Raw genomic sequence first — 24,755 nt, 5'->3', positions numbered from 1 at the left:
ATCAAGTTCAATAAGCTTACAAAGTTGATAAATTAAAGTAGCAACATTCAAATAATTAAATAATGAGATGGATATAGACCTCATAAGTCACTATGGTTCTATGAGATATATCTTGATTATGAAATGATCATATAATTGACATTTACATTTGCATTTGCATGCAAACGCTGAAATGATAATTAAATCTCATTAAGATTAAAGATTGCTTCATCAGCCTTCTACAATTCATGTTACATGTTCATAACTCTTTTTCTTTTTTTACTTGAAATTCATAAAGTATGGAAGCACTTTTAGTGACTAGTTTATTTATTTTAACCGGGCCAGATCAAGACATTAGTTGAAACCGAAAGAAAACTTAAGACAAAAGGAACGAAACAAAGAAAACATTATTGTAAATTAATTTGGATTATTCTACATTTCACTGTGGCGTCGATCAAAACTGTCATCTCATATTGTAAAGGTATCCTAGTTCTTTAAAGGGAAGCATGTCTAGTTGCATAGAAACTGATAAAACACCAAGGAAAATGATATTTTTTGATGGTATAGTACATGATCATTAGCTATACACAATGATACATGGTCTATGCTAGATACCCGTGGGCTTTTGTAGTACTTGCTTACGGTATGTAGCTAAAGCCCACATTGGAAAGATATCCCTATAAAGTGCATAGTGCAAGATACAAGTTTTCTTGAAAGCTCCAACTGATTCCTGCATTATGTAGTTTTCAAGTAATTAGCAAATACAGGAACCAAGCACAAATCGATAATTGTAACTTAATTAATTATCACTCTATATATCATTTGAAATCATCAGGTTCTTAGTATTTTATTTAATGTGATTGAAAATTAGAGGGATGTTTCTTCCTCTATGTGATATTTAAACCATGATTTGTTGGGTTATCCGTCGTATGTTGGATATAGCACATGCTATTAACAACAAACCAATAGTATCCACAATGATTTAAACTATAATGGATTGACACATAATCATTCCATGTTTCATACAACTTTACCATTTTTTTTCTACAATATATGCATTGAACTTTACAAAACATATTTTTATAAAAAAAACCATTTATTTGTTAAGCATTTAATATTAGAAGAGTTTTACGTTCCCAAATGAAGAGTTTAATGGTCATTGAAATCCATATCCACTGCACACCAATGTGGTATCCCATTATGGTTGAGTTTAATGCATTGAATGTAAACCAGACAATCCATCTCATGTGATCATTCTATTAAACTATGTAACGTGGATGCTCAAAATATCCAATTAGCATTACCTGTTGTGGAAAATCACCATTTTCCATCTGGGAATTAATCAACAACTTGGCTGCTCTGTGTAAAGGTGTTGGATCTCTCTCTTCCTGTACAATTGAAGACATGTATTACAATACAAATTATAAATGACAAGATAATATAAATACGTATGATATGTTATGAATTTTTTTACAAATAAGAACTGACCTGCTTGGAATGAATCAGTCCCATCATACCCCATGCAGTTTGTACCAAGTTGGACCTTCCTCCTTCTAGAACTACGTATGTCTGTTTATAAAGAAACCATTGAGATGAATGCAAGTATACATGCTTAATCGTGTATAATTTGAAATGATCAAAATGGATCGATATTTTTAAATAATTGGAAACTTGTCTTGTTGACGTATTACCTTTTCAGAGCAAGATCTATAACTTTCTCCCCAACCACCATCCTCTCGCTGTGTTTTCAGCAAAAAATTGACAGCTTTGCGGATTGACTGACAATTTTCATATGTCTTCCCGATTGCTGCTAGTCCTCCAAGAGCCCACCAGGTACCGTATATAAAACATACACCCCACTCTCCATACCTAATATCCATGTCTCTTTAATTTAGAAAAATAAATGTGATTTCAAGGGTTTTAAGAATTCTGATTGTGATGATGAAATGAGAAATAAACCATGAACCATCTGGCGTTTGCATTTTCTCCAGGTATCCACTTGCATCTGTAAGAAAACTATCTATTTCTTCCCTCCTATGTTCAGGATACAAATTCCTAAATATAACCAGGGTCTGCATTGCTGACGACGTGCATTCAACATACCTAATCCACAACGACCATGAAAAGTCTCTTAAAATCGACATTATATAGTATAATTTGTAACTAGTGAAGACATATATATATATATATATATATATATATATATATATATATATATATATATATATATATATATATATATATATATATATATATATGTAAGTAGTAAACAACATCTGAGTCTTACTCATGCTCAATGACAATGTCCTCAAAGAGTTCTGTAGGATTGAGAATCTAAATTGGAATAGAAATTCAATAAATAGGATTCATAATGACACATGCATTCATAAAAAAAGAAACAGTTCAACAGCAAGTCACCTCTAACCATTTTGATGATCCTGCTGGTTCCCATGCTGACATCCCACCATTTTTGCTCTACATTATCATGAGCGTTAAAAAATAGAACTTTTCAAGATTCACAAGATTAACGGTTTAGATATGTAAATTACTTATTCTACTTTTTCTTTATATCCCCTTCATCTTTCCCAACATCTAGGTTTTCTTCAACAAAAGTTTTCTAATAGTGTTTCCATGAAATGGAAAAGAGGAACAAGTAACATAAGCAATCTATGCTTGCCTTTAAGGAAAGTATAATGTTGACAGCCTCACTAAGTTGCTGAGGCTCCATCTCTTTGCCGACAATTTCAGGGGGCATCAGTGACAATAAAAGGCAACACTGAGTATAGAAAGTAAGTAGATATTATAGGCTATTTCGTGTTGTGTGCTTATGTGTTTCTGAAAAAAAAATACAAATACCTTCAACCCTTCAGAAGTACAATCTGTAACTTGCCATCCATGGTCTTGATCTGAAAAGGTCCATGACCCTCTAGAAATATGGCGATACATGCTTTTAAAGTCACCCGAAGGATTGTCCTTAACCTACATAAAAATTGATCAAGATCATTAATTGACAATCACATATAGGTACTTACTTTTATGTTTAACTAGTAATTCAAGACATGCATAATATTAGCTTTAATTTGGGTCTCAAAAACCTGTGAGGCTTTAATAAAATTATGTCCCTTCTTCAAGGTAAGGCCAATCTCGTGGGTCATATCTGTAGCCAACAAAGCTTGAATGGCAAGACTTGCATCCCATTGTTGACTGCCAAAAGTCTATTTTGAAATCACACCATCAAATTTTTTAATCATAATGATCTAATTAAGTTAATCTATCTAACATTATAGCATGTATCATGAAAAATATGTTTTTTTTTTTTTTTTAAAGTTAATCTACCTGCATTTTCATCCCATCCTCAGTAACCCATAAAAAATCTGGGATTCTGGCAAGGTGCTTTTTAAAGTAGTCCCCGTTTGGATCCTCAACCCAACATGCAAGCATACACAAAGCCTGCACAATTTTTTTTAGAGGGAACATGAATACACATAACCTTAGGACTCGTACTTGTTAATATTTCTATGAATGTTCATGTGATTTTCTTTTCTCTTTACCTTCTCCACAGCACCAATTGTGATATATCGACTATTCTCATCTTCATAATGGATATGATCCATGGTTGTTTTGAGTGCTTTCTCCCGCAACTTGTTGAGTGGCCAATGTGTTAGGATTGGCTCAGTGAAAGTATAAAGACTGTTCCATATTAGATCTTGTAGTAAAGAATGAGGGTAGTATAGGTCCTCCTGAGATATTCAGTTAATATATGCAAATAAGAACTGAAAAGATATAAGCAAACCAATGAGGGAAGCAAGTAATTCACCTTTGCACACAAATGTCTTGTACCAAACCAATTAATTTGATCATAGGGCTGTGCGTATAATTCTTCTCGTAATTGTAAAACCAGATGACTGATTGGACCAACAAACCTCTTTCCGTATAGGTAAGACATTGGCATGTATATCAGTCGACAGAAACACCACATTTTTGCTGTATTTGGACAAACAAAACCAGTAAGGGTAAAGTTATCAACATAATACATGGTCATTGATGTTAATTGATCTTGAAATCTGGTATGATATATAGTTTTAAGATGTTTTTCTTGAATCTTTTAATGATTTAATCATACATTATTTTTTTTTGGAAATGACAATGTATTAAAATAGGCCAACATTGGCTAGCAAGTAACTAAAAAATTACATTTTATTAGCAACTGTTGAAGTGTATTCTAGACTTTTAACATGTTTTGGTGATTTTAGTTATTTTTAGTTATAGGTTAGTTTTGGTGGCTTAAGTCAGTTAACCCAAGTATAACCGTCAATATGAAAAGTTAATTATGATTGTTACTTGATGGATTGCAATTGTTGAGTTTGTTGTGTACCTACATATAAGTAAATAAGTGTATGTATATTCGTAACATGGTGTGGAGTTAATAAAAGTATGTGTTACTTTGTAAAGCAATCATCTTTTCATTACTTTGATTGCAGAAAAGTTCCTGTAACTATTATGTTTTTAGACTAACTCCAACAAAGTGGCATCAGAGCCTTGTTCGTGACTTTGGAAGATGATCTCCATAGTAAAGTACGGACCAGTGATGAAAGAAAGCATATATATAGTTCAAGGAAAGGACGATATGTTTTTGTTTCAGAAGAAATATATTATGCACCTTATGCATGGTGTTTGTGTGAGAAAAGACCCAGAAGGAAAATACCAAGGGCAATGAAAATATGAGTTTGAGGATTCTATAATTAATCCCAATGAAGAAAGTGATCCCTTAGAGATTTTTGTAAGGCTGCTAGGTATGGGATTAAAACACCATGGAGGAGGATGGGTTGGCCTCTCTCCACGTCGTTGAGCTCCTTGGAACACTGCCCCATCATATCGCGTCGTGCATACCATGGACAACTCGATGCAAGGCGGTGCGTATGGAAATCATTCAAACGGTCAAATGGACCGGTCGAATTTTCAATTTTTTACCTCTATAAATATAAGATCCACTTCATTTTTTTACACACTACTACCATTTTTACTATCTTTTTATACGATTTTCCAACATATTTTTATATTATAGATTTGTTTGACTCGTCCTCCGATGATGATATATTCCTCACCATGATGTACAAGTATTACGCTAATGAACTACAAGAAGAAAATGAAACCACTCTACGAACAAGAAGCGTGGGGCTAAATAGAAATCACGATTTCTTTGCGATAATTGTGTATACAACTTAAATGATTTCAATGAAAGTTTGAGTAGGAAAGTGTTTGTATAGATAGCTAACGCTTTAGAAAGCATGTATCGTTTCTTTCATATTTATACCTGTTAAATATATCTTTATATATAATAAATACATATTTTTACCTATTAAGTATATCTTTAGGTATCGTTTTTTCCAATTGAAATATGATGGTAGAGGTAGGCGGGGATTCACATCATTGCAGAAATGTGCTGCAACAATTCAATTGATGGCTTACGGGGAGTCACCGGGATCCGTTGACGATTATTTGAAAATGTATTAATGAACTCCAAAAGAAAGTTTGTATAGATTGTCAAAAGATGTTGTTGAAATATTTGATTACGTTTATTTGCAGAAACCTTTGTTGAATGATATGCAATAACTATATGCGACATATGAAGAGAGACATGGTTTTCTCGGTATGCTTACAAGAACTGATTGTACACACTGAGATTAGAGAAATTGTCCCCGGGGGTGGAGAGTGGATTTTGGAAGTGGTCATCATGAAACACCTTTGTTGCTATTAGAGGCTATTGCTTCCCAAGTGTGGATTTAACATGCTTTTTTCGGGGTTGTGAGTTCCAACAACGACATCCTCATTCTTGATCATTCACCAATATTCAACAATATGATTTTTGAAAAGACTCAAGATGCTCCTTTCACAGTAAATAGAAATGAATATAATTTTGGGTATTACCTTACGGATGAAATATATCGTACGTATTCCACATTTGTGAAGGCATTCCGACACCCAGTATAAAGGAGAGAACGATTCTTCAAGAGAAGACAGAAAGCAACACGTAAGGATGTGTAACGTGCTTTTGGAGTCCTAAAGATGAAGTGACACATAGTAGAACATGCATCACATCCATATGATATAGAAAGTTTATGATATATTATATATACATGTATCATAATGCATAATATGGTAGTGGGAGATAAATGACGGAATATTGCACAATATATACCAATAGAGCCCCAACACATGCAATTTGTACAAGGTTCAGCGAAATATTTGCATAAAGTCGTTGACATTCAAGACACAAAAACACGAGCGGTTTCGACAAGACTTTTCGGATCATATCTACGATGCTAACGATGATAACGAGTAGTGCATTTACAAAAAAAACATTATGTCGTTTATTTTCACGTTATGTTTTATAAAATTGTTTTTTTATATAATTATCTAATTTATTTCTAAAACTATAAAAAATGAAAAAAAAATAAATTAAAACTTGATAAAAGAAAAAGAAAAAAATGACATGAAAATTATTTTGGTGTGGCGACCATGTCCTAGCTAAAATAATGTGGTGTGAGAGTGACATGACATATGAGGTGACAAAATTGGTATGGAGAGAGTGCCAATATCCACCGGCCTAAAGAGAAAGTGATAGAAAATGGGCAGTTTTTTGCATCGCCTAATTGTGATAAAGAGAAGCAGTCCATGTGTTATGGAAGGTGTGGGTGTAATTCGAATTTAAGGTGTGACCTTTCGAAGGTTAAAGCTGGTGGGTATGGGTCACACCCTCCACACTATTTTGTTTGCCACATCATATGTCATATCAACTCCACACCATTTAATATTTACTAGAAAATACCCACCACACATGACACAACCACACCATATTTGATAGAAAAAAAAAAATAAAAAAAAATTGAAAGTTGATTAGTCTAAGCCTTTGTCCCCCACGCTGAGTCATGTTGAGTCACCAACATATTTCCACATAACATGAAGGTGGGGTGGTCTTCCAATCACCTTAACGACATGGAGGAGTGCCAACTCAGTCTCCTCCACCCTATTAAGGGTACATAACGCATAGCCTAATAGTGTACTTATGTTTCAAGGAACAAGTTGAGAAGCACAAAGAATCATTCACGTACAACGTACGGGTACATGTCTCACATAGCCACACACACAATGCACATCTAACTGTAGGATTCAAAACGAATGTTATTGTCATGATAAAAAAAGAACAAGAGGAGAAGCACGTAGTAGAAGACATTTGTTATGGCCATGATAATGAACATGTATGCAATGAAAGACAACGATGGTCGTTGTGGTTAAGTGAGTCATTGTGGAGAAAAGAAGAACGATGAGTGTTGCGTTAATGATGTGGAAGAGGTACATGGTCATGATCATGTACATGGATGGAGTATATATGAGTTCAAATAACTATTACCGAGGAGGTCCCTCACGGAACATTAGTAATATTTTACTAGTAATATTTTGGATGTGCTTGAACCACAATCCTTAATTATAATAAAATGGTGAAAAGAGTCTACACTTGATGTTCTTGAAGTGGAAATGGTATTGGGATCAGTTGCGGTTTCAAGCCGTGAAAAGGCTAATTAGGAGATGGCATACATTGAGGAAGTTGATGTTCCACTGAGAGGGTTCTTCCGGTATCTCCAAGAAGGAGGATGATATCTCAAAACGGGTGGAGGGTGGAAACTTTGAGGTGGTGTCAAGTGATGGAGGAGGTGGATGTCTAGAAGTTGAAAGAACTTTAATTAAGTACCGAATCAGAGGTGGAAGACTTAGTCTTAGGAAACAATAAAGAAATATTATGGTTGGATGATTTCTCTGTACATTAAACACAAACATATATATAGAGTACAAGAGGGTAAATAAGGAAAATACAATAATACATAATATATGCTAAACTAATACATAATATATACCAAACTATCTATAATCGCTAATACCCCCTCATGCGAACAGGTGGCAATCTTAGACCCAAATGATCTCGGAATAATTCAAACGCAGGTTGAGGAAGCAGTTTGGTGAAGATATCTGCCACTTGGTAGGAACAAATTTTGTATGATGTTTCCCAACTAAAACCAACTCATGAACGAAGTGATAGTTAATATCAATATGCTTTACATGTTTGTGAGCAATCAGATTTTGGCTCATAAAAATAACACTGAGATTATCACATAAAAAGTAGGTCGACTAGGCGGTAAAGCATTTAGATCACGCAAATGATGGGTGATCCAAATAATTTTAGAGGTCGGCTTTGCCATAGCTCTGTATTCGGATTCACAACTGCATCTCGAAAAAGTAGGTTGCTTTTTAGTGCTCCATGAGACCAAGTTACCTGCCAGAACAATTGAATAACCATATGTTGATCGTCTAGTTTCGATGCGTCTTTCTTAATCCACATCATAGTAGCCAACAATAGAATGGTTAACTGTACGTTTGAAGACCAAACCATGTGAAAGATTTCCTTTGACATATCGCAAAATCCTTTTTACTGACTGAAAATGAGAAGTTATTGGAGCATGGATAAATTGACTAGCCTGATTAACCGCGTAAGAAAGATCTAGTCGAGTAATTGTTAAATATTATAGAGCTCCAACCAAAGATCGATAGTAAGTAGCATCTGAAAAGGCATTACCTGTGGAAGAGAACACATCAGTAGTACTTATAGGGGTATCGACGGGTTTGGAATCAATCAAGACAACTCGTTTCAGAATTTCAGAAGCATATTTCGTTTGATATAGGAACAAGGCATTTCACGTGCGTGTGACCTTAAGACCAAGGAAATATATGAGTTCACCAAGATCTTTGGTGGCGAATTTTTGTGAAGAGAATCACTGAAACGTTTAATGGAAGACTCATTTCTGGTGAGAATGATATCATCGACATTAACAAGGAGGTAAATGAGACATGATCTTTTAAGGAAGGTAAATAACGATGTGTCATCTTGACTGCAAGTGAAACCTTGTTGAATCAGGAACGTGCTTAATCGTTGAAACGATACACATGGGGTTTGTTTAAGACCGCACAAAGCCTTTTTTAGACGACAAACATGATTGGGAAAGCGTTTGTTAATAAAACCTGGGGGTTGTTACATAAAAACTGTTTCAAAGAGGTTGCTATTTATAAAATCATTTTTGATATCCAGTTGATGCAAGGACCAACCTCGAGTAATAGCAATAGAAAGCACGACTCGAACGGTGGTAACTTTAATAACCGGGTTGAAAGTGTGTGAAAAATCGAATCCTAGGATTTGACTAAATTCTTAAGCAACGAGACGAGCTTTGAAGTGATCTATAGAACCATTTTCCTTGTATTTGGTGCGAAAAATCCATTTAGATCCAAAAATATTGGAGTTGGACGGACGTGGAATAAGATCCCAGGTGTTGCTCTTGTGTAGGGTAGCAAGCTCATCTATCATGGCTGCCATCCAACGATAATCCTTGGCACTAGTTTTAAACCCTTTTGGTTAAAAGGAAACCATAAGGGCGGAATGTAAACCAGATGGGGAGAGACATGCAAGATCAACTTGATATTTTGGACGACTATGACCGGTTTTTGAATGAGTCAACATGTGATGTGGAGCGATCGGTGGTGGGCTGGTGGATGTGATAGTAACTGGCAGTGGGGAAGAGGGAGGAGGTGATGAAGGGGTTGAGTGAGATGGAGCTATTGGAGAAGGAGGTGATGAATCGACTGGAACATTAGTGGAAGGGTTTGGATGAGGACAAAGTGTGCATAGTGGGTGGAAAAAATGGGATGTGGATTCAGGAGGTGAGGGTAGCGTAATGGTATAAGAGGGTGAATCCTCTTCAAGGTAGGTGGAAAATAATAATGGTGAGGAGGATGGTAGAATCGGGTTTTTAGAAAAAGGGAACACAGTTTCGTCAAAACGAGCATGTCGGGTGATATAGATACGAGAGGATATTGGTTCTAAACATTTGTAGCCTTTGTATCGATTGGAATATCCCAAAAAAAAATACACGGTAGACTTCTATGTACCAGTTTGTGATCAACATAGTGTCTCAAATATGGATATACACAACAACCGAAAACCTTAAGATTTTCATAATGTGGTTTCGATTGAAACATGAGCTCAAAAGGAGATTTATTGCCCAATAATCTGGCTGGGAGCCAATTAATAATATGAGTCGCAGAAATGAAGGCGTCGACCCAAAGAGATGCTGGCGTGCTGGATTCAAATAACATACTCAAACCAGTTTTGGTGATGTGACAGTGTTTTCCTTCGGCTCAGCCATTTTGCTCTGGGGTTTATGGAAATGATAATCGATGATGAGTTTCGTTTTCCAAAAAAAAAATTGCTTAACACGGCCTTTTACAAACTCAGTTCCAGCATTAGACTGAAAAACCTTGAGTTTGGTGGAAAACTGAGTTTGAACAAAGGTAAGGAACACTTTTAGTGTCTCAAAGAAATCGCTCTTGCTTTTGAGAGAATAAAACCATGCAAATCTGGAGAAGTCGTCTATGATATTTCATAATAACGATATCCATCGGTAGATAAAATAGGAGACGGTCCCTATAAATCACAGTGAACTAGGTCAAGGACATGTAAAGCACCTTTATCATTATTCACAAAAGGAAACCGATGTTGCTTTGCAAGTTGACAAGAAGAACATATAGTAGGTTTTGGTAACAAAGAAGTGAAAGACATGCAACCACTTTGTTTTAACAAAGAAATAATATTAGATGTAGCATGGCCTAAACGAGTATGCCAAATTTCATATGAAGCGCATGGAGGAGAACGGCTCTGAACGACGACATGTGCTTGAATGCTTGGCTTAAGAACATAAAGTCCATCTTCATGGCGTCCTTTTTCCAGGATTGTCTCTGTCTTGCGAACATGAATAGAAAAGTAATCACGTGAAAATAAAATATCAAGAGGGTAATCACATGTTACCTTGCTAACAAAAAGTAAATTCTTGGATAATTGAGGAACGACAATAACATCTTTTAAAGGGATATTCTTAAAGAGACTGATGTGGTTAATATGCGAGACGGGTAGAACATTACCATTGCCAAATGTGATTTTTTCGTAACTAGGAAGGGTTGAGACGAGTCCAAATTGCTAGAGGATGGAGCCATATGAGCCATAGCTCCCGAGACCACATACCAATCTGGTGTAAAATCAGAAAAATTGCAATTTTCATTGAAAGCTTGAGCCAAAAATTGCAATTAGACGAGTTTCCTTAAGCGAAAAAAGCAAGATTGGGGCATGATGGAGCATAATGACCATCCGTACGACATAATTGACAATGAGGAGGGCGTCGACTCCTACCACGACCATTAGAAGAGTTGCGATTGGAGGGGCTACCCCGACCACGATATGATGACCCATAATTGTTAAACCCTTGTTGACGAGCCGTGAATGCAACACGTGAAGGTATGTTTGAGCCATGAAGGGAAACCATAAATAACTCGTGACTTTCGGATTTTAACATCAGATCTTTGAATGGTGGTGGTGGATAAATGTCTAGATGAGCAGTAGAGAATGTATCAAAAGCAGATCCTAGTCTGCATAAGAAACAATGGGTTTTATCACTGTCTACAACGTGTTGTCCGATGGTTGCCAATTGATCACACAAAGCTTTGAATTTTTTAGCAAACTAAAAAACAGAGGAGGTACCTTTCTTGAGTTGCCAGAGAGAATCATGCAAGTTTTGAGAACGTTCAACATAATCATGACTATAAGCCGATTCTAAAGAAAGCTAGAGTTGTCGAGCATTTTGATGGCCTAGGGACTCGGCCATGGCCTCTTCAGTTAGGGAAGAGTTGAGAAGCAGGCGTAAACGTTGATCGGCTTCAAGCCAGACGACATGTGCTGGGTTTGGTAGAACTGAATTCTTTTCACCAGAAATAGTTGTTGGTGGTTTTGAAATCAATCCATCCACATAACCTAGCAACTATTTATGAGATAGGAGAGGATAAACTTGATTTTTCCACATGAGATAATTAGAAGATGACAATTTAATAGTCAACATATGGAGAAGAGTAGCCACGGGGAGATTTCGTTCAAAATTTGGAGAGGGGGACAACATAGTGAAGAGCAGGGAAGAAGAGGAAGAACTTAGATTGTCAGTAATTAGGGTTTAGAGGATCGATGGTTAGGCTAATACCATCTTAGGAAACAATAAAGAAATATTATGGCCGAATGATTTCTCCGTACATTAAACACAAACATATATACAGAGTACAAGAGGGTAAATAGGGAAATACAATAATACATAATATATGCTAACCTAATACAGAATATATACCAAAATATCTATAATCACTAATACTTAGTCTCGGCTCGAATATTTGGCTCTTAGATCGGAAGTGTGAGATGACTTAATTAATTGCAAGTCAACACGGAGCTTCTTTGTAACTCACAAATAAAGTCTTCAGGTGGTTTTATTTATGGGGCACCTCGGGATACCGCACGGGCAACGACGAGTGCCGAACTCGACCGCGAGTGACAGTACGTATGCTCCCATCAGAAGCAATTAAATAGCCAAAATCTTTGGATTTTTTTGTTTGTTTCATTTCAATTTCTATTGCTAGTTCTAGTTCAGCACAACATTCTGGTCTACATTGCTCATGTTTCTATGTAATTAAAGGGTTAAGAGGGGGGGGGGGGGGGGGGGGGTTCCATGAAAAATAGAGCCAAATATTCCATGAATAAATTTGTAGCAAATGAAAGGAAAAACACACATCTAAAACAGCAGAACACAGTTGTTACCAATCTAAAACATATCAACTTGCATGTCTTAGAATTGCTAGAGAGCCAAGCTAACCTGGATGCATAGGCATGAAGGAAGGGATGATCCAGAACTCTGGGGGCATTGGGTTGCTTCCTGCCCATTCTGAAACGCCAAGGATCTACCATGTACACGTTTTTTTAAAGATTGATAGGAAAAAAAATAAAATAAAGGCATATATACACATTAATGTCTTACTGAAAGCCAAGTTTTCCCCCAAGAAGGATTGGCTGTCGCCGTGCCATGATCTAAAATCCATTTTCTTGCTTTGGTGCATGAACCATCCAAACCACCATCAGGCCCTTCTCCTAAAAGACGCATGCAAATGTAACTGAGGGTGGTGCAAAACATTGTGCTAGGACCTTCTATGTGAAGTCCCCAACCACCATCTTCGTTCTGTACATTAATCGGCCACATCTATGCGTCAAATGGTATAATTGGATCGATGTCTTTGTGTACGGATGCACACATATATGATACAAATTAAAAGGTATGCATACATAAATCTGTCATCCGTACGTTATAGTAGTAACATTTAGTACCTTACCTGATGACAATATAAGTACCGAAGAGTTTCTTTTCTGTGTTCTGCTGAGAAGACGCTGTTAAGATGGCCTGTGATATACAAGCATATAACCTGCAAGAATTGTTATCAGCTTGTCAATATGAGATATATACCGGCTGATCATACACCTTATAAAAACTAATTATATATGAGTATGAAAGAAAATCAAAATATTTACCAATGGCGGCATAAAATACAAAAGACCAGCATTTTCAGCTGGCCAATGGCCATCGTCCGCCTGCAAGGCGGCAAATAAGTGAACAGACCTCCTCAAGGCGGTGGTAGCTTTTTCATAAGAGATCTCTTCATCATCCTCTAACTTCACCTGAGGTATGGTCTGTTTGAATAGCTTCTCTCTCAAAAACTGCATATACATATAGATAGTTCGAAATTTGATTTACAGAAAAATAAAGGTACGAATTGAAATCCAGGAAATTAAGAAAGAGCAACGATCGACCTGCATGCGCCAAAGGACATCACTGGTGGGCTTGACCTGGTGTCGATGGTTCCAGAAATGGAGACGAGCTTGTTCAACCTCCTCACGCTCTTCTGCAGTTCCATAGTTAGGATCAAACTCCCATATTTGCCTACCAACAAAGTTGTTTGTGCTGTACAGGTATGGATTGTTACCCCCTTCAGCTATCTTCAATCTCCACATTTTGCTGCAATTGCTTATCAGTACGTTGAAGCTATCAGTAAATTGTGAAAACAATATCTCAAGTAGTTAAAAATGACGGTATAGCCTGTGAATGTGTAAATGCAACGACTTGATATATTTAAATATTGACACTTAGCATTACAACTGCCACCTGTTTTTACAGTGCATGCAATAAGAGCCGATCAGAAATACATGTATCCAAGTCTCTTAAAGATATGTTATATTTGCATTTCGTAAATACGTAGCATTAATGATGTAGACTCAGAAGTCATTCAATATTGATGGGGATTCAAAACTTCAATACGTGTTTCTTCCATTTTCCTTTATTAGGCTAATTAAGCGGCTAAGCACATGGGTCCGGCAAAGTTCCTTTTAAAGAAAAACAGCAATAATATTGCCGACACTACTAGCGATCCGGGCTATATGTAGCAGTGACGCCATTATTAATTAGCTGCTACATCGGCTATAGCGGTAGGATGGTGATTTTCGATAATATACAATAAATAAACAGGTTTGGACCGGTTTAATTAAACATAAGGCCATCCACATCAGTGCAATAACATGTAGTCTTTTAAACGTGCCACGTCAGCTTTCCAATAACTTTTACATCAATTCAATAACATTTATCTTTCAAAAGTGGTCCCACTCCCACATCAAACATCCAATTTGTATTTTTTTAATTTATATCTAAAATATTTATACTTAGTATTAGTTAATATTGAATTAAAAGTTTATTACTGACTTATAAATTGAACAGTTTTTAATAGATAAGTATATTTATATAAGAAAGATTAAATATCTTCCTACTTTTCCTCTTAATTATCTTCCTATCCACTTTAAATGATGACAAGTGTCTTAAAATATAATTAATTTTATCAAAATATGACACATGTCACCATTTCAAATGGGTAGGAAGATAAGTAGGAAGAAATGGTAGGAGGATATTTAATTTCTCATTTATATAATACAAGTTAATGTAATTATTATATACATAAATCTAATTTGTAAATAACAAGTACCACGTATAATTTTTTAATAATCAAATACTTCATATAAAATCAAAAAAATTAGATTTTTAAGTAAATTGTGGGACCATATGCCTTTGCAAGGCTTTCAAATTCTGAAAGACAAGAGCTTAGGTGGATTTGAAATATGCTTATATGTGGACTTGCAATTTTCATTTGCAAGAAAGGGTGTGGATGCTCTAACATAATTACATAAAAATGGGTAAGGATAAAGGGAAGGTTAAGGTCCAAACTTTTAACATGAAAATGATCAATATGTAACTTCTTTACTTAATATTTTAGGTAAACTAGATATTCTCAAAACCAAAACCAAGTATAATTTTTTTTAGATTGAATTGTTTTGTAATGCGGAAGCCGCACCAATCAATATTTATTTTTATTTATTTTTTTCATTAATATCCATACTCTACAACCTCACTCGCCAACTTTCCCTTCGATACGACTTCTATTCTCTAAAATATTGTGAATTTTCCCCTCTTGCTACTCCTACCGATTTTTCACCTTTTCTTTTCAACCTTTCCAACTCTTACTTGTTCAAAATATTTAGTGCTTCAATCTAACATAACACGACATATTTACACGGTCTAAACCCTAAACCCGACACGAACTCGACATAAAAATAAACGGATTGACACAACATGATACGATAATTAAATGGATTGGGTTAGGGTCAAGTTATTTCAACTCATTTAAGTTTCAATCCAACACAAACACAACACAGCATGCCTGTCACCCCTATATAGCAACGACACTAAATTGTCCATGTTTTGTGTCGCATCTATAGCTCGTTTTACCCAATTTGTATGGTCGTTGATGCATTTATACTAACCATTGATAAACATTCTCAATCCAATGGTTAGGGTTTGTTCTTAGTCCACCATTAGCGGCGACAACTTTTTGCTGCCAATACCCCCAAGATTTTGCCCACATGAAGTTCCCTCTACTACTTTCAGTAGTGGCTGCTATTGCGACTTAACTGTCGTGCAAATGCTCTTTGTTGCCGCTAAACATGTCGCCCATAAAGAATATGTCCTTTAGATTCTTCTTTCTCCTATTTTCCGGATTACACTCCGTCTCTTTCTCTCCAAAAAATCTAACCATCAAGTTCACCACCGGAGTAACTCTTCACCATTCACTAATTCCACTAAAGAACGCCAAAATTTGTCTTATTCTCACTAAAAGCTCAGGCAATCAACACGAATAACTCCGTTTTCCTCTTATTGTCGGCGACCACCACCACCACTAAGTAGGTTTTGCTTCACTCCACTGATTTAGTTACTGATTTCATGCTTAGGCTACTAATTTGTTAATATGCTTTGTATATGGGTAATGGTTTGTTATTTTTCAATTGGAAAGTGGTTAATGATTTGTTTATTTGCTTATAAATGGTTAATGATTTCTTAAGATGTTTGGAAAATCACAGCCTTAGCATTTATTAATTTGTTTGAAAAATGACTTAATTGTTAAGAACTTGATTTATAACGACTTGATGATTTGTTAATCTAATTTTCTTTTGACTTAATTATTAAGTCGAAAAGTTTGTTTTTGTTGTGACTTAAATGTTAAAGACTTTGTGCACTTTTATGTAATCATTATGACCTTAGTTTGTAATGACTTAACTAGGCAAGTCCTAAAAACTAAATAACATGTAAAGTACATGTATCACCTGATTCATGGTATTTTTCATTTTGAGTCTTGGTGTGTAATTAGTTTGCAAATTTGGTCCCTATGGGCATGATTGTAATTTTTGGGAAGGGGAGCGTACGCTGGGCATACCTCTTGTACGCGGGGCGTACGTAATTAGGGGACAAACCCTAATTTCAAGGTTTGGACCCTATTTAAGAAACCTTATGCCCAAGGTTTTCTCCTTACTAGCCACCTTAGCCTCTTTTGTGTCCCTCTATGGACTCGCCGAGTTCCTCTATCTGATTGATCCATCTCAATGGATTAAGCTCCTACCCTTCATATCCAAACTCCATACTTCATCTACACACTGGGAATACACTTTTAAGGGTAAAGTTTCCAACTTTACCCGCTATTAGTCCTTCTTAATGGTTTTAGCTCAAACCCTAACTCTCTAGAACATAGATCTTGGTCCACAAGCCATAATACTCTAAACCAAAGCACATTATAATAGATCTAGGCCTTGGACATTAGTTGGATACGTAAAGTTCCTAGCTTTCCTTCCATGCATGGCCTTTTAGGGATAAAAACGCCATAATAACGTTTTTATGCTTGCATGGGGCTTCCATGGTCATAAATTTTGCACCTTTATGCCATGGAACCCCTTCCAGATTCCAGATCTGAAATGTAAGTCACTTGGGACGTCCAAATCCCAAAGACCAAGGTTCTTGAACCAAAACCCTCATAAAAATGAAAGTAAGTAGATCTAATGATTGAATGATCAAGTTAGAGACTTGATTACCAGAAAGTGATGAGGATGGAAGGAACTCCCTGGATCTACTATCTTCTTCTTGAACCTTCTAGCTCATTCTTCCTCTACTAGCTTCAAGAACACACAAAATCACTCAAGAATGGCTCACACACTCACAAAATGCTTTAGGATTTTGTGGATTAGGGTTGGACTTGGAGGCTGGAAATGAGTCCAAAAGGTGGGGATTATGATGCTTAAATCGGGTGCAAAACCCCGAAATTAGGGTTTCACTCTGGCAGACCTACTCGCCGAGTCGAGGGCTCTTGACTCGTCGAGTAGATGGCTGAAAACCCGCGTCCAAGACTCGATTCTACTCGATGAGTTTGGGGCTTCCAACTCGTCGAGTAGCTCTATAAAAATGAATAATTTTATAAATAAATACGTACCAGAAACCGGGCGTTACAATTATCCCCCACTTGTCTTAGACTTCGTCCTCGAAGTCTGCTGTGTCTGGAAACAAATCTGCCCATTACGACATAGTCCCTACTGTAGAGGAATTTCGACTACTACAAGAACAATTTGGTTTCTTACCGGAGCATGGCGTGATGATTCCGGCGAAAGGATCATCGATCTATGACTGTCCTCGAGGGAAAATGGGGGTTCCTGTTCGTCTATTCGAAGCGGGGTTACGCCTGCCAACATATGACTTATTTGATATGATCGTGCATCACTACGACTTTTCCGTTGACGAATTAACCCCCAGTGCCTCCAATAAGATCGTAGGCTTCAAACCGATCTGTCAATCTCTGGGTTGCATACCTACTTTTTGGGTTTTCAGTTACTTCTTTTGTGCGTCTACGAACTCCGACGTACGCACGCTGGTGAAAAGGCGGGGCATTCGTCAGTTGATCTCTGAGCAAGATACTCCGAAGAAAAATTGGCAAAGGCAATGGCTCTGGGTCAACCAAAGCCTTGTGCGACATGGGTTTTGTAAAGCCCAAGACTTTCCCGACCGTCTACCCAAGCTATTCCGGGATAACCTAACTCTTGGAAAACGGCTGGGAAACATTACTGTCATCGGGGAGATGTGGAAAGATTTCATCCTTGCCGCAGCCGGCATGAGTGTCGCCTGGAGGGCGCGTGGGAAGATGGCGCAATTATTCGTCGTGAAATGTGGTATTCGCTCATCTGCTTCTCCCCCCCCCTTTAAAAAAATAATAATAATAAGAACAAAGTATTTTATTGGCTTGTCAGTTCTCATGCTTGGTGTTTGTGTTTGCAGGTGCCGAAGCCGAGATTTCCTTCGAGATGGCCCTGCGTGGTCACTATCGGGGTAAGATTTGTCACTGGGAGGTTGACCTTGTGGAGACTCTTCCTCCTCCCGTATCAGAAAAACGTATGCGGGAGCTTGCTGGATTGCTCTCGGTATAAGGGGGAAATGTTGGTTCTAGCGAACTTGCCTCGTCTTCTCAACTGGTTGTTGGGGCCATTTTCCCAGCCCGTTTTCCGGCCTCTGCTTCTGCCGATATTCCTATGGTGGATCAAGTAGGAAAAGGTACTACTCCTACCCGGAAAAAACAAAGTGTGCGTGTGGTGCTGTCATCGGACGAAGAGACTGAATCTGATGACGTGGGCCTTCGTCCTCGTAAGATGCGAAACAATGTATCAGTGCCCAAGCTTCTTGGTGATATTGGGGATGTTCTTGGCGATGGGTTTTATGTGCCCAGGCAGAAAGAGATGGTGGTGATGCCCAATTCTTCAAAGACATCGCCTCCTCCGTGTATTGATTCGCTCACGATTGATCCGACGCTTGTTCTGTGCTTGGAGGTGCATTGGGTGTGTCAGGAGATTCTTCCCCATTGAACAAACCTTACATGATTGACAAGATGAGGACTGCGTCCCATCCCTTGGCTTCTGAGGCTTATGTTCCAGGCTGGGCGGTTACTAAAGACTCATTACTTTCAGAAGACATCGTCGCTCAGGATTGGAGTAGCTGTGCCCATCCTACGGCCACAATGAAGTTGCTTGCGTCCCGATCGGGCGCCCGCATGGCCGGTGACCTTCGATATGCCGCTGCTCAAACTTCCGCCCTTATGGTTGTTGCTGCTGACCGGTTTTGCCGCATTGGCATAAATGAAGCTCAGTTAAAAACTTTGCAAGATGTTGTTGCTAGCTTAAAGGGAGAACTCTGTGATTCAGAGGCAAAACGCCAAATGCTATCTGAGCAAAATAGCATTGTGGCCTGTGAGAAGGCTGCTTTGGAAGACCATGTGGCCACCGTGGAAGACCAAGCAGAGCGACTTGAAAATCAAGTGAACTCTTTAGCTCGAGAGAATGGTGTTCAGGTGAGTGAGTTAGACAGGTGCCAACGTCAACTGGCCCGTGCCCGGGTTTACGGTGTTGTTGCCCGAGGCAACTTGCAATAGGTGTTGGAAAAGGGCGTGGTTTGAGTAATCAATAAGGTTATCGAGAGTGCGGAGTTTGCCAGCGGGATCCAAGGCGTACAAAAGGCGTGTGAGGCCCTTAGACTTGAAAATGTGAAACAGTTAGCCCGTCATCCCTCAACTTCTAGTGAATCTGACGCCCCGGATCCTGGTCGTGTACTGAAAAGATCCGAATAGGTGGATATTGTCCTTTCGTCCCTTGTTGAGACGGATTTTGCAGGCCACTTTCGTCTGGGGGAGCTGGATTATGACAGCTTCCGCCAATTATGTCGTAGGCCGGGTCCGGGAAGCTCTTCCTCGGACTCTAAGGACTGATTTTTGTTTGTCCCTTTTTGTTCATTCTGTAGTGTATCCGCACTCCCGTGTATTGTATGTGCAATGAAAGATATTAGTTATCAACGACCAAGAACTGTGTATTTTGCTTTGTACTTGGTATATAAGTGCTATTTCTGTATTTTGAATTGACCTGTAATATCTTTAGACTAGAGTTACTCGACATTTATACTGTAATTCTTTTCTACACGCTCCCTTGTTCTAGAGTTCACGTTAATCAGTTAGCTTGCGTTTCAGACGTCGTGAAACCGCTACTGTTGGCTTATATGTTTTTGACAATTATTGACTTGTATGTTTAGTTGAGTTTTTTTACATTAACTCGTGAAATGTTAGCCTATGTTCTTGGCTATACTTTGAGGTTTAGCTACCTATGTGTTGGCCGAGATCGTCACCTCAAGACCTTTTGCTGTCTGATTTTCAGGGGAAAGGTTATGAATCTTTTTAGGACCCCCTTTTTTTATGCCATTAATTAATGTTTGTACATTCTCAGTTCTGAGATGTTATTGGCAAGTTTTAGGTAAAGATTATGACTCTTTTAGACCTATGGTTGCATCCTTGTATAGATTTTTCTCAAGTAGCGTAGGTGATCAGCCGTTGTTGCTACTTGGAAAATATACACAACCTCTTTACTTTGTGTTTTTGCAATTGATTAAACAGAATTCTGGAAAGCTCTTTCAAGGGAAAAATTATATTAACTCTTAAAAAGGAAAAACCGAAAACATTAGACTCTAAATGTCTAAGCGCCAGGGCGCGGGCCCGGTCTTCACGTTGGCACTTGGAGTATGGTTATCCTGTACGGAGTTTGACCATACTCCCTTTTCTCAGCCTTCGCTTTATTTTCGGTCGAGTGCTTCGCTGTGACTGCCTCGTGATAGTTGTGCATCCTTTTCTCATTTCCTCCAAGTGTTTCTTGATAGCTTGGGGTTCCTTCCTATTTCCACCACCGGGTCTTGGTGTGGAAGAGCTGGATTTCGTCCTCCATGCTATGCAGGCGCTCGCACTTCCCCTTCTTCTTGGCCCAACATGTGCTGCGACCGTGGGAAGCGTCTCCAATCAACTAGGTGAGAATGCCACTCTCTCTTTTCTGTGCGCCTATCAATCTTGCGTCTCGCACGGTTATTCAGGGTTTTGTTTTGTTCATTAGAGACCCTGCTTGGTTCTCTTCTACAATAAAGCTTGCGTGTTAGAGTGATTGACACTCCGTCACTATCTGTGTTGTTACTAGCTCTTAGCTTCTTCATCCCAAAGGGGTTTGGTTCATCTTTAACACTGGCGAAGATCCGGTTCGAGTCTCGAATCATTCTTTGTTTGGGCATGGCTTGGCCATCGATTGCGGGCAAGACTGATACCCTTGCATGTGGGTAGGAATTCCCTCGCTTTACGATTTTTGCTCCGTGTTCTGGCTGGACCATCTTTGGATCAACGTTTGCTTCTTTCCGTGAAAGAGATGTTGTGAATCGTCTGAACGCGTCTCTGTGCCTTTTCCTTGACTCGTTAACCAGCATTTGTGCAGTTGCTGATCTCCCCTGTCGATTCTCCACTTTCTGGAAACTTTCACTTTGACACGATTTGGTTTCTTGCTTTGTTTCTTGTAGGGATGCGCATATGGACCGGGGAACCGGCCGAAACTGGTCCCGGAACCGGAACCCGATGGAACCGGTCGGGCCGGGACCGGTACTATAATTTCGTCAATTTTTGGAACCGGGACCCGGTAAGAACCGGTCGTTGGAACCGGCCCAAAACCGGGAACCGACCGGATAACTCACTCAATTTAACTTTTTTTGACCTGAATCTTTTTCCTCCATGTAGATTAGGATTTATAGTTAAGTTTAGACTATAAAAACACTTGATTTGGTTAAAAATTGAATGAGTTACAAGCACCGCAAAGAAAGGTGTCAAATCTGAATTTTTTTTATGTTTCAGCAATTAAATGTAATCTGACTTTGTTGTTCAAATGTGAATAACTCACTCAATTTAACCTGTTTTGACCTGAATCTTTTTCCTACATGTAGATTAGGATTTGTAGTTAAGTTTAGACTATAAAAACGTTTGATTTTGTTAGAAATTGAATGAGTTACAAGCCCCGCAAGTAAGGGTGTCAAATCAGAATTTTTTTATGTTACAACAATTAAACGTAATCTGACTTTGTTGTTCAAATGTGCATAACTCACTCAATTTAAGTTTTTTTGACCTGAATCTTTTTCCTACACGTAGTTTAGGTTTTTGTAGTTAAGTTTAGACTATAAAAACGTTTGATTTGGTTAAAAAATGAATGAGTTACAAGCCCCGCAAGGAAGCGTGTCAAATCATACCGGTTCCAAAACCAAAAACCGGAAAAAACCGGACCCGGAACCGGTAGAACCGCCGGGCGGGTTCAGTTCTTGTTTTTGGCCGAAGCTGGTTCCCGGTTCGGGTCCGGGTCGGGCCGGTTCCGGCCGGTTCGGTCCGTTTGCTCATGCCTAGTTTCTTGTTGGGCACTACATTCATTATTTGGCCTTGTTGCTACGACCGTCACCGATCCGTCGCTTGTGCTGAATTTGAGAATGCCGTGGAGAGTGGATGGAATTGCTAGTAGCTGAAAAAGCGCAGGTCGGCCTAGTAGGATATTTTGTTTTGCTGGACAGTCAACAAACCAGAACTCGAGTACCCTCGTTACCTGCTTTGTCCCATAATGGCTGACTAGTGTAAACGGGAGCATGATTGTACCTGTTGGCCAGATGCCATGACCATTAAACCCGACTAGCGAGCCCTACTGTGGTGGCTGGAGGTACTTTTTCCACCCGATTGGCAACTGCCGAAGGCAGTGCTCATAGATTACGTAGACCCTGCTTCCGTTATCAATGTATACATGCTTAACACGGTTCTGGCTAATAAACCTTATGATGTGTAATGGGTCGTTTGGATCCCAATGTTCTGGTCTGGGATCACTCATTGAAAAGGCTATTTTAAGCATGTTTTGGTTGTATACCGTTGCACTGGATTGTTGGCTTTGGCGATTGCTGCATGGCCGAGGCTCGATGATGGTTAGTATCTCTGGCCTCTTATCATGGTCCTTTCCCCTGTCCTTTTGATTTCTAGGCTGGTGTTTGTCCTCATCAAATTTTTCTCTAAGCTCTTTTGCGATATCAATTATGTTTTCCACTAGCTGCTTCTCGTCTATCTCCCATTTCAACACCGTGCAGTCGGTGGTATCATGAGTTTTGCTCTTGTCATATTCACAGAATTTGGTCTTGTCCTTGCTCTCCTTTGATGGAGTTTTTTTGATTGCATGGACATCTGCATGACCATTCCTGTTGTCATCTTTATTGAACAGCCTGTACCTGCTCGACAAGTGTCTAGAGTGTCAATTGTGTTTCTGCTGGTTACCTTCTTGCCTTTCCTGTTGATTTGAACTCGGCCACGACACCGCCTCCTCATGTTTGATGTATGCGTTGGCTATAACTTTGAGATTGGACTCCTTTCGCTCTTCCCCTTCGATTTGTCTTAGGTATTTTTCCACTCGGAACTTGAGCTCGTCCTTGGATCTGGGGACTCTCCCTTGCATGTTCTTAGATAGGGGCCCTGGAAGCAGACCTTGGGCGAAGGTGCCCATCACCAGGAACTCTTCGTGTCCTGGGACGTTCAAGGTAGCTAACGTGAATCGATCGTAATAGTCACGAATCGATTCTCCTTCTCTTTGCTTACACGCCATCACAGAGTTGGCGTTCCCTTTTCCTTTCCTTAACTACATGAAGTTGTTGAGGAAAATGTACTTCAGCTGCTCAAAATTCAAAATACTACCTGGCCTCAGAGACTTGAACCACTTGCCTGCATTTCCTGTTAAGGTGCATGGGAAATAGGTGCAGGTGAAGTGACGATCCATCTTCAGAGATGTCATCGTCCACTCGTAGTTGTCAATGTGGTCATCTGGGTCAGTAGTGTCGTCGTATTTCAACATGTTCGGTATCATCGCAGTGTGTGGAATCTCGTATTGTAGCAGTTCATGGCTGAAATTAGAGCTTGCACTTTGCATGGGGTTGTCCATGTACGAGCACGGCATACCGCCATAGGCTATATGTTGTTGTACCTGGTAGGGGTTCGCGTACATCTGGTTGTACATGGCCGCCGGCGAGATGTACGGTTGATACTGCTGCAAGTTTCGCTGTGACCCAAATTGCTCAAATGTGTATTGCCCTGCTGGGTGAACTAGGTGTAGGTTTGCTCCCGTGCACTGTTGTGCAGACGGGTTGAATGGTTGAGCAGGCCCCATGAAGGGGGTGAATTCTGGTGCTGCTGAGAAATGGATGCCAGGTCCATAGGAGCTAGAACCCTGGTTGATCGAGGTCTACACGCCTGTGACTTGCGGCTGAGACGCTTCTGGGATCGGACCTTGAGTCGGTTGTACGAACGGGTTGAACACCGGTGGCTGCTATATGAACAGCGGCACGCGGGGCACACTTTCTATGGCTGTGTGTGGGTAGATTATCGATGAATATTGCGGTTGCGGTTGAATATTGTAAGGAATCCAGGTTCCGGTGTCCGAACTGTGTGGAAACGATTGTTGCTGAGAAACAGGTATTTCTGTTTTCTGTGTTGCGACGATCTGTGGGGTTGTGGTTACGATCACAGCTTGTTGAGGTGGGTTAACT

General features: G+C 39.0%; 1 protein-coding gene across 2 annotated transcripts; it reads right to left on the bottom strand.

Moving 5' to 3' along the window:
* Positions 1–371: 371 nt before the first annotated feature.
* LOC145165535 (shionone synthase-like) lies at positions 372–14,135 on the bottom strand. 2 transcript variants are annotated; one of them, XM_079084269.1, is made up of 19 exons: positions 14,103–14,135; positions 13,751–13,955; positions 13,472–13,657; positions 13,276–13,365; positions 12,927–13,124; positions 12,765–12,849; positions 3,797–3,963; positions 3,531–3,719; positions 3,316–3,429; positions 3,075–3,194; positions 2,836–2,958; positions 2,657–2,755; positions 2,398–2,454; positions 2,267–2,313; positions 1,939–2,082; positions 1,671–1,848; positions 1,468–1,548; positions 1,284–1,367; positions 372–709 (listed from the first exon to the last, which is right to left on the bottom strand). In XM_079084269.1, the coding sequence occupies exons 1-19, from the start codon at positions 14,117–14,119 to the stop codon at positions 587–589; spliced, it is 2,307 nt and encodes a 768-aa protein (XP_078940395.1). In that variant the 5' UTR covers positions 14,120–14,135; the 3' UTR covers positions 372–586. The 2 variants fall into 2 exon arrangements, with proteins under 2 accessions (XP_078940395.1, XP_078940396.1); XM_079084270.1 differs by lacking the exon at positions 2,657–2,755.
* Positions 14,136–24,755: the final 10,620 nt, after the last annotated feature.

Source organism: Lactuca virosa, chromosome 3, assembly GCF_052849685.1.
Source record: "Lactuca virosa cultivar CGN04683 chromosome 3, Lactuca_virosa_CGN04683_v6, whole genome shotgun sequence".
NCBI lineage: Eukaryota > Viridiplantae > Streptophyta > Magnoliopsida > Asterales > Asteraceae > Lactuca > Lactuca virosa.
Note: the sequence above shows the minus strand (reverse complement) of the source record. Positions and strands in the feature narration are given on the sequence as shown.